Source organism: Propithecus coquereli, unplaced genomic scaffold (genome assembly GCF_000956105.1).
Source record: "Propithecus coquereli isolate 6110/MARCELLA unplaced genomic scaffold, Pcoq_1.0 Scaffold120, whole genome shotgun sequence".
Lineage (NCBI taxonomy): Eukaryota > Metazoa > Chordata > Mammalia > Primates > Indriidae > Propithecus > Propithecus coquereli.
This window is the reverse complement of record NW_012136081.1, coordinates 185,193-195,109: the sequence shown is the minus strand read 5'-3', so window position 1 is coordinate 195,109 and position 9,917 is coordinate 185,193. Positions and strand designations below refer to the sequence as shown.

Genomic DNA, 9,917 nt, shown 5'->3' with positions numbered 1-9,917 from the left:
GCCCCAAGTTTAAAATGCCTGACCTGCACCTCAAGGCACCCAAGATCTCCATGCCTGAAGTTGATTTGAATTTGAAGGCTCCAAAGGTGAAGGGAGACATGGATGTTTCTCTGCCCAAAGTGGAAGGTGACCTCAAAGGCCCTGAAGTTGACATCAAGGGGCCCAACGTGGACATCCATGCCCCAGATGTGGATGTTCATGGGCCAGACTGGCACCTGAAAATGCCCAAGGTGAAAATGCCCAAGTTTAGCATGCCTGGCTTCAAAGGAGAGGGTCCAGATGTGGATGTGAACCTGCCTAAGGCTGACATTGATGTCTCAGGACCCAAGGTGGACATTGATGTTCCAGATGTAAATATTGAAGGTCCAGATGCAAAACTGAAGGGCCCTAAGTTCAAGATGCCTGAGATGAACATCAAAGCCCCCAAGATCTCTATGCCTGATATTGACTTAAACTTGAAAGGTCCCAAAGTAAAGGGTGGTATGGATGTTTCTCTTCCTAAAGTGGAAGGTGACCTAAAAGGCCCTGAAGTTGACCTCAAAGGCCCCAAAGTGGACATTGATGTCCCTGATGTGGATGTTCATGGCCCAGACTGGCACCTGAAGATGCCCAAGGTGAAAATGCCCAAGTTCAGCATGCCTGGCTTCAAAGGAGAGGGCCCAGAAGTGGATGTTACCCTTCCTAAAGCTGACATGGACATTTCTGGCCCCAAAGTGGATATTGATACCCCAGATGTCAATATTGAAGGTCCAGATGCAAAACTGAAGGGCCCAAAGTTCAAGATGCCAGAGATGAACATCAAAGCCCCCAAAATCTCTATGCCTGACATTGACTTTAACTTGAAGGGTCCCAAAGTGAAGGGTGATGTGGATGTTTCTCTGCCCAAAGTGGAAGGTGATCTCAAGGCCCCCAGTGTGGACATTGATACTCCTGATGTCAATATTGAAGGTCTAGAAGGAAAATTGAAGGGACCCAAATTTAAGATGCCTGAGATGAACATCAAAGCCCCCAAGATCTCTATGCCTGACTTTGATTTGCATCTGAAAGGTCCCAAAGTAAAGGGTGATGCGGACCTTTCACTACCTAAGGTGGAAGGTGATCTGAAAGGGCCAGAGGTGGACATTGAAGGTCCTGAAGGGAAACTCAAAGGTCCCAAATTTAAGATGCCTGATGTTCATTTCAAAACCCCACAAATCTCCATGAGTGACATCGATTTGAACTTGAAAGGACCTAAGATAAAAGGAGATGCGGATGTTTCCATTCCTAAACTGGAAGGAGATCTGAAAGGCCCCAAAGTGGATGTTAAAGGCCCTAAGCTGGACATAGACACTCCTGACATTGACATTCATGGTCCAGAAGGAAAACTAAAGGGCCCCAAGTTTAAAATGCCTGACCTGCACCTCAAGGCACCCAAGATCTCCATGCCTGAAGTTGATCTGAATCTAAAAGGTCCAAAGGTGAAGGGTGATGTGAATGTTTCTTTGCCCAAAGTGGAAGGTGACCTCAAGGGCCCTGATGTTGATATCAGAGGTCCTAAAGTGGATATTGATGTCCCAGATGTTGATGTGCATGGCCCAGACTGGCACCTGAAGATGCCCAAGGTGAAAATGCCCAAGTTCAGCATGCCTGGTTTCAAAGGAGAGGGCCCAGATGTGGATGTGAACGTGCCCAGGGCCGACATTGATGTCTCAGGACCCAAGGTGGACATTGATGTTCCAGATGTGAATATTGAAGGCCCAGATGCAAAACTGAAGGGCCCCAAGTTCAAGATGCCTGAGATGAACATCAAAGCCCCCAAGATCTCTATGCCAGATATTGACCTAAACTTGAAAGGTCCCAAAGTCAAGGGAGACATGGATGTTTCCCTGCCCAAAGTGGAAGGTGACCTCAAAGGCCCCGAAATTGACATCAAGGGCCCTAAGGTGGACATTAATGTTCCAGATGTGAATATTGAAGGGCCAGATGCAAAACTGAAGGGCCCCAAGTTCAAGATGCCTGAGATGAACATCAAAGCCCCCAAGATCTCCATGCCTGATATCGACTTAAACTTGAAAGGTCCCAAAGTGAAGGGAGACATGGATGTTTCTCTGCCCAAAGTGGAAGGTGACCTCAAAGGCCCTAAAGTTGACATCAAGGGGCCCAGCGTAGACATCAGTGCCCCAGATGTGGATGTTCATGGGCCAGACTGGCACCTGAAAATGCCCAAGGTGAAAATGCCTAAATTCAGCATGCCTGGCTTCAAAGGAGAGGGTCCAGAAGTGGATGTGAACCTGCCCAAGGCTGACATTGATGTCTCAGGACCCAAGCTGGACATTGATGTTCCAGATGTTAATATCGAAGGTCCAGATGCTAAACTAAAAGGCCCCAAGTTCAAGATGCCTGAGATAAATATCAAGGCTCCCAAGATCTCCATGCCCGATGTCGACCTGGATTTGAAAGGACCCAAAGTAAGGGGAGATTTTGATGTATCTGTCCCTAAGATGGAAGGTACTTTGAAAGGCCCAGAAGTAGACCTTAAAGGTCCAAATCTGGATTTTGAAGGCCCTGATGCCAAACTCAGTGGCCCAACTTTGAAGATGCCATCACTGGATATATCTGCTCCTAAAGTATCTGTTCCTGATATTGATTTACATCTCAAGGCACCAAACATTGGAGTTTCTGGCCCAAAGATAGGTGGCGAAGTGGACCTCAAAGGGCCCAAAGTGGATTTAGAAGCTCCAAGCTTAGATGTACACATGGAGAGCCCAGATATTAATATTGAGGGGCCAGATGTTAAAATTCCCAAATTTAAGAAACCCAAGTTTGGGTTTGGGGCAAAAAGCCCCAAAGCTGACATCAAGTCCCCTTCACTAGATGTGACTGTTCCTGAGGCAGAGCTGAACCTTGAGACTCCTGAAATTAGTGTTGGTGGTAAGGGCAAGAAAAGTAAGTTTAAAATGCCTAAAATTCATATGAGTGGTCCTAAAATTAAGGCCAAAAAACAGGGATTTGATTTGAATGTTCCTGGGGGTGAAATTGATGCCAGTCTCAAGGCTCCTGATGTGGATGTCAACGTCTCGGGTCCGGATGCTGCACTCAAAGTCGATGTGAAATCTCCCAAAACCAAGAAACCTATGTTTGGAAAAATGTACTTCCCAGATGTGGAGTTTGACATTAAATCACCTAAATTTAAAGCTGAGGCCCCCCTCCCTAGCCCCAGAATGGAGGGTGAAATCCAGGCACCTGATCTGGATATTTCTTCACCAGGGATTAATGTTGAAGGTCCTGACATCAAGGTAAAGGCTCCCAAGTTCAAGATGCCAGGTGTGGATGTCTCAGGGCCAAAAATAGAGGGGGATTTGAAAGGCCCCAGGGTGCAGGCAAACTTGGCTGCACCTGACATCAATTTCGAAGGCCCTGATGCTAAAGTCAAAGCACCATCTTTTGGCATTTCTGCCCCTCAAGTCTCCATCCCTGATGTGAATGTGAACTTGAAAGGACCAAAGATAAAGGGTGATGTCCCCAGTGTGGGACTGGAAGGACCAGACATAGATCTGCAAGGTCCAGAAGCAAAAATCAAGTTCCCCAAGTTTTCGATGCCCAAGATCGGTGTCCCTGGTGTGAAAATGGAAGGTGGGGGTGCTGAGGTCCACGCCCAGCTTCCCTCTCTTGAAGGAAGCTTGAGTGCACCGGATGTTAAGCTCGAAGGGCCTGACGTCTCTCTAAAGGGGCCAGGAGTAGACTTGCCTTCAGTGAACCTCTCTATGCCAAAAGTCTCTGGGCCTGACCTTGACCTGAACTTGAAAGGACCAAGTGTGAAGGGAAACATGGATGCGTCTGTTCCCAGCATGAAGGTGCATGCTCCAGGGCTCGACCTCAGAGGTGTCGGTGGAAAGGTGCAGATAGGAGGAGACGGTGTGAAAGTGCCGGGGATCGATGCCACCACAACACTTAACGTCGGGGCACCAGACGTGACACTGAGGGGACCAAGCCTGCAGGGAGACCTGGCTGTCTCTGGTGACATCAAATGCCCTAAAGTATCTGTAGGAGCTCCTGATCTCAGCTTGGAGGCATCTGAAGGCGGCATTAAACTTCCTAAAATGAAGCTGCCCCAGTTTGGCATCTCTAGTCCAGGGTCCGACTTGGACATTAATGTCAAGGGGCCACAAGTTGCTGGAGAGCTAAAGGGGCCAGGCCTGGATGTGAACCTGAAGGGGCCTCAGATTTCGGCACCGGACATGGACTTTAACTTGCAAGGACCGAAAGTGAAAGGGAGCCTGGGGGCCCCTGGTGAGCTGAGAGGCCCCGCTGTCGGAGGGGGTCTTCCAGGCGTGAGTGTTCAAGGCCCAGAAGGAAACTTGCAAATGCCTGGAATTAAGTCCTCTGGATGTGATGTGGCCCTGCCAGGAGTGAATGTGAAACTCCCAACTGGGCAGATTTCTGGTCCTGAAATCAAAGGCGATCTGAAAGCTTCCGGAGTAGGTTTCCACGGGGCTGCTCCTGACATCGGTGTGAAGGGGCCTTCCTTCAGTGTGGCATCTCCTGACTCAGATCTTGGCGTCAGCTTGAAGGGCCCGAAAATCAAAGGAGGTGTGGATGTTTCAGGAGGTGTCAGTGCCCCAGATGTCAGCTTGGATGCAGGGCATATGAGTGTCAAAGGTTCCGGGGGTGACTGGAAGGGACCCCAGGTTTCCTCCGCTCTCAACTTGGACACACCTAGGTTTGCTGGGGGCCTTCATTTCTCAGGACCAAAGGTAGAAGGAGGTGTGAAAGGAGGTCAGATTGGACTTCAGGCTCCGGGGCTGAGTGTGTCTGGGCCTCAAGGTCACCTGGAAAGCGGATCTGGAAAAGTAACATTCCCCAAGATGAAGATCCCCAAGTTTACCTTCTCTGGCCGTGAGCTGGTTGGCAGAGAAGTGGGGGTGGATATTAACTTCCCTAAAGCAGAGGCCAATGTCCAGGCTGGTGCCGGAGAAGGCGAGTGGGAGGAGTCCGAAGTAAAACTTAAAAAATCCAAAATCAAAATGCCCAAGTTTAATTTTTCCAAACCTAAAGGGAAAGGTGGTGTCACTGGCTCGCCAGAAGCATCCATTTCTGGCTCCAAAGGTGACCTGAAAAGTTCAAAGGCCAGCCTGGGCTCTCTGGAAGGAGAGGCAGAGGCCGAAGCCTCTTCACCCAAAGGCAAATTCTCCTTATTTAAAAGTAAGAAGCCACGGCACCGCTCAAATTCATTCAGTGATGAGAGAGAGTTCTCCGCACCTTCCACCCCCACCGGGACTTTGGAGTTTGAAGGCAGGGAAGTGTCGTTGGAAGGCGGGAAGGTGAAAGGGAAACATGGGAAGCTGAAATTCGGTACCTTTGGTGGATTGGGGTCGAAGAGCAAAGGTCATTATGAGGTGACTGGGAGCGATGATGAGGCAGGCAAGTTACAGGGGAGTGGAGTGTCCTTGGCCTCTAAGAAGTCCCGACTGTCCTCTTCTTCTAGCAATGACAGTGGGACTAAGGTTGGCATCCAGCTTCCTGAGGTGGAGCTGGCAGTGTCCACAAAGAAAGAGTAGAGGCCTCTGTATGTGTGTATATATATATATATATAGCAAAACATCAGCCCGGCGTGTTTGTATATAAACTCCAGAGAGAAACACGCCGACAGCCTCAGCAATAATGCAAAGATTTTGCCTCTCCTACTGGCAAGCGCTGAAAAACCAACCGCCTTTAGGCTCCTGGAACTATACAGCTAGGCAAAGAATTTCAAGTTCGTCCAGCCCATGTGCAAAATCAGCAGTATTTGCCTTAAGATTTCAGGTTCTTTTTGCATTGAACGCTGAGAGCTCCTGTTTACTAAGCAAGCTTTTGTGTTTTTATTATCCTCATTTTTCCTGAACATTGTTAGTCTCGGGGTATTGGAAACCCACTTTTTCATTGTAATGACTTTTGGGGCTTGTGTTAGTAAGGGGGGTGGGGTAATAGGCAGCAGAGGGGGCCACATCTCCATTTCTCCTAAGATTGGATCCATTCAAACAGCAAACACCCAAAGACGGCCGGAGGAGGCAACAGCAGGTGTGGGGGTGTTTGTAGAGCTCCTTAGCATTGCTTTTCCCCCAGGGGTGGCGGTCCGGCTGGTTTGGTGTTGACGGGGAGAGGGAATTAAAATTTGTTTGCAAATTGTCCAACCCAGCAGCTCAACATGAGGGGCTCCAGTCTGTGTTTTGTAAGAGAAATGTTTTATTCACAACCGCCGTGCTCCTGATACTCTGATTTCTTTTAACAAATGTTATGATTAAGAAATTTTCCAGCACTTTAATGGCAAATTAATTGAGAATGTAAGAAAATCGATGCTGTACAAGGCAAATAAAGCTGTTTATTAACCCCGATGTCCCGTGCCTTTGCGTTCTGTGTTTCGGGGCTGAAGCCTAAGGGAGCTGCACACCCAGCCCTGACCGTTTAGACTAGATCCACCCTGTGGTGTTGCTATTTCATCAGTGACTTTAGGCAGTGACCTCCGCACAGGTGGCATTCTTTGCTTCTTGGTCTTCAGGGTGAGGCTGGCTGCACCATTGCTGAGAAGGGAAGAAGGGCTTGGCCCCAGGACCCACCCACCCACTTTGCATCCTCAGATATGAATACAAGATTCAGAAATGGTTCTAAATGGGGAAGAGGGTACAGGTCTCCTAGAGTGGAAGAAAGGGCTCTGCCTATGAGCCCCAGGCTTGCTGTCTGTTCCTGACTTGGCTGTGGGTTTTGCTGGGTGGCCTCAATCTACCTGCCCTCTCTTGGCCTCAGTTTCCTCTTTGAAATAAGGCTCTGATCTTGTATAGGATATCTTTATGATCCCCTGATGCATTTCTTTAGATGACTGACCTACAGCTGCTTTTCCTAACCCATAAATGGGTTTAGCATCCGTAGGGCCAGAGAGTCTGTTCAAGTATTCGGGTTACGTACTGCACAAGGACACCACATTTAAGTGTGCAGCATTCATGGCACAGCCATATGTTTATTTATGGAGAGCACGGGAGCAGATATGGAGTCCTAGAGAAGTGGATGTGAGTCCCTCTTTTACAGAAACCCCTAGTGCACGGGGATGAGCAAGCACACGCCCACCGCACACACACCTGCGCGCTGTCCTGACCAGGTCTGGGCACCCCTCAGGATGCTTCTTTCACTCAGCTCGAAGCCCAGCCCTGTCCTTCCCTCAGCTCTGAAGCTGACGGTGTAGGGTGGGGCGGAGTGTGCATGCTGCCCCAGATGATGGCCCTGGTGTCTGGAGCAGAGGGTGAGTGGGTGACAGTGGGGTACACATGTGCACACAGCTAGGGGGGTGCCCTTTAGGATGCAGGAAAGATCCCTGGGGCAGAACTACCCAGGTTGTCCAACAATATGTCAATTAAAAAAAATGGTACTGGGCATGGTGGCTCATGTCTGTAATCTCAGCACATTGGGAAGCCAAGGCGGGAGGATCGCTTCAGGTCAGGAGTTTGAGACCAGCCTTGGCAACATAGGAAGATCTTGTCTCTACAAAAAATAGAAAAATTAGCTGGGTATGGCGGTGCATGCCTGTAGTCCCAGCTACTCGGGAGGCTGAGGCAGGAGGATCGCTTGAGCCAAGGACTTGGAGATTACACTAAGCTATGATTGTGCCTTTGCACTCCAACCTAGGTGTCTCTAAAAAAAATTTTTTTAAATTCTTTCTTAGCTTGAGGAAGAGCTGATGTAGGTTAGCTGTGGCCCTTAGTGTCCATTCATTCAATAAATATTTTTTGAGTCCCATGTGGCTGGATGTGTCCCAGCCCCACTGATCTCAGATTCCTCCTCTGCCGACCTCCATGGACGAAATGATGAGTTGGGTGTGGAAAACTGGAATGCCGTGAACACTGGAAATAGACTTGTGGAAATCAGGCAGCCACCAGGGATAATGAGGCCAGTGATGGTTGCCGAGTTCTCAGGGCAAGATCTCACTCGCTGGGACAGTCGGCGGGTGGTGGGTAGGACGGAGAAGGAACATGGCAAGTGGCCATTCAAACTCGAGAAACTTCTCAGCTGCCCTCCTCTCACATCAGGCCCAGGCGGGAGGCAGTGGCCACAGAACAGGAGCGCTCCCTCCTGCAGCGACCACTGCCATAGCGGGGGCAGCACAGGAGCAGGCCCATGGGGCTGGGGGGCCGGTGGAGGGTCCATCCCAGGTGGCCTCACTCCCCTCCCACCTGCCCATTCTCCTCACCCTCTCTCCCTCTGTTCCCCGGATGCCATCATCACTACCCACCCCTGCGTTCTCTCAGTCCCCAACAGGAACGGTCCAAGTTATCCCCAAAGTCCTGCAGGGGCCCAGACTTGCAAGGTCTTATGCTCTGAGGTCTCGGTTCCCACATTCGAGGGTGACAGCAGCGTCAGGAGACTGGGGAGGGGGCTGGGAGGGGCTCTTCCATGTCCTTCCTCAGAGTTCCAGCAAGGAGTGATTGCAAGGACTGCAGCCTCAAGGTCTACCTCGCTTCAGGCAGTGTGACCTTGCGTGGACAATGGTGTGGTTAAGGGGACATTTGGAAAACTGAATTATTTGAAATGCACCATGGGCTCACAAATGGCAGGGAATAGTTTTCATAAACTCAAACTCATTTCTCAAACTGACAGTTCCATTTGAAGATAGTTCAACCAAAGGGACTTTAATAAAGGGACTGTTTACTGAGTAGTGAGCAGGGCCAAAGAAGCCAACGAGGGGTGGTGAGACCCCCATGGACAGTGGGGAGCTCATACTATCCCTGGGCCTGAAGGGGCACAGGGAAGAAATGGTATTCCTGAAGTCCAGCGTGAGCAGGACGTAGAGGAGGGTCCCCCAGCAGGGGCTGTAGCCATGGAGGACCACAGAACCTGCCAGAACTGCTGCCACGCGAAGCAGGAAGAAACACCCGACCCCTCGCTCATAAGGAAGCCCGGGTGTTGCAGGTGATCCGCTTCTGGGGTGCACAGAGCGGGGCAGAGAAGCAGGGAGGAGGGGTCTGAAGGTGGAAGGGGCAGATATAGAATAATCAGGCCAACGTCCTCATCCTGTTGTTTTTCCGTTTGGTAAATTTGAATTTTTATATACTGAGGTTTCTTAAAATAGCCACAGTTAAGTGGGATGTATTTAAGGTATGACCATAAAGTAACGTGTCAGTTTTTTCTTAAACATACTTATACATCCTGATGGTTGTTCTGTTCTCAGCAGTCACTTTTGGGAAGGTGAAAATTAGAATTTTCATGGAAATTAAAAATATTTTTGTTCTGTCTCTTTTGAAATTGCCTTCAGAGTCACCTGTGTATTTACAAAGAAATGTCTTTGGGGAAACACAGATCTTCCTTTCTCCTGTTTGCAAATAGCCAAAGGGCCTGGAAGGTACAGGGACAGGCCAGGCCAGGACAAGATCCTGTAAACATCACTGGCCTGGGAGTCAGTGGGATTCGCCGTGACCTTGGGCAAATCAAGGTCAATCTCTGAGCGCTTGGTTTCCTTGTAACAAGGATAAGGCATTCTCTAAGGTCCTTGCCAGTTTTAATAGTCTATGATCCTTTCAGAATTAAGGCTGGTTAATTAGCTGGATGGGCTGTTTTGGGTCAAAAGCAAGGTGTGATTAGAATGTAGTGCAACCAATTTTCTTGTGTGGCTGGAAAGTTGTCTCAAATGTTTTGAGCAAAGGTAGCGTAGCATTGTCGAAATACTGCTATGTCTCCAGCATTCCAAAGCAAACAGCCCAGCAACCCCCAGCACTCTGTGTGTTGCTAATGTATGTGTCCCACTTCTGAGTGCCACCTTAGCTCTCTGGTATTGTGCATTATTAGCTGTGATATTAAGAAACATTATCTGGGAGATGTATCTAGGAATGTAACTGAAATTCCTTTTTTAAAAAAAGTGAATTTATTTTGAATTCAAACCTAGTTGCAAGAATAAAATATCCATGTACCTTTCATTT

The 9,917-nt window shown here is 49.0% G+C and overlaps 1 protein-coding gene across 2 annotated transcripts in view; it reads left to right on the top strand.

Annotated features, from left to right (window-relative positions):
* Positions 1-6,346, top strand: part of AHNAK (AHNAK nucleoprotein) — a 27,931-nt gene extending 21,585 nt beyond the window's left edge. Inside the window, exon 8 of one of the 2 annotated variants that reach the window (XM_012664969.1) lies at positions 9-6,346. In XM_012664969.1, the coding sequence (XP_012520423.1) occupies positions 9-5,537 (5,529 nt within the window). In that variant the 3' untranslated portion in view covers positions 5,538-6,346. The remainder of the gene's footprint in view (positions 1-8) is intronic. The other variant, XM_012664963.1, reaches the window with a different exon arrangement.
* The last annotated feature ends 3,571 nt before the right edge of the window (positions 6,347-9,917 follow it).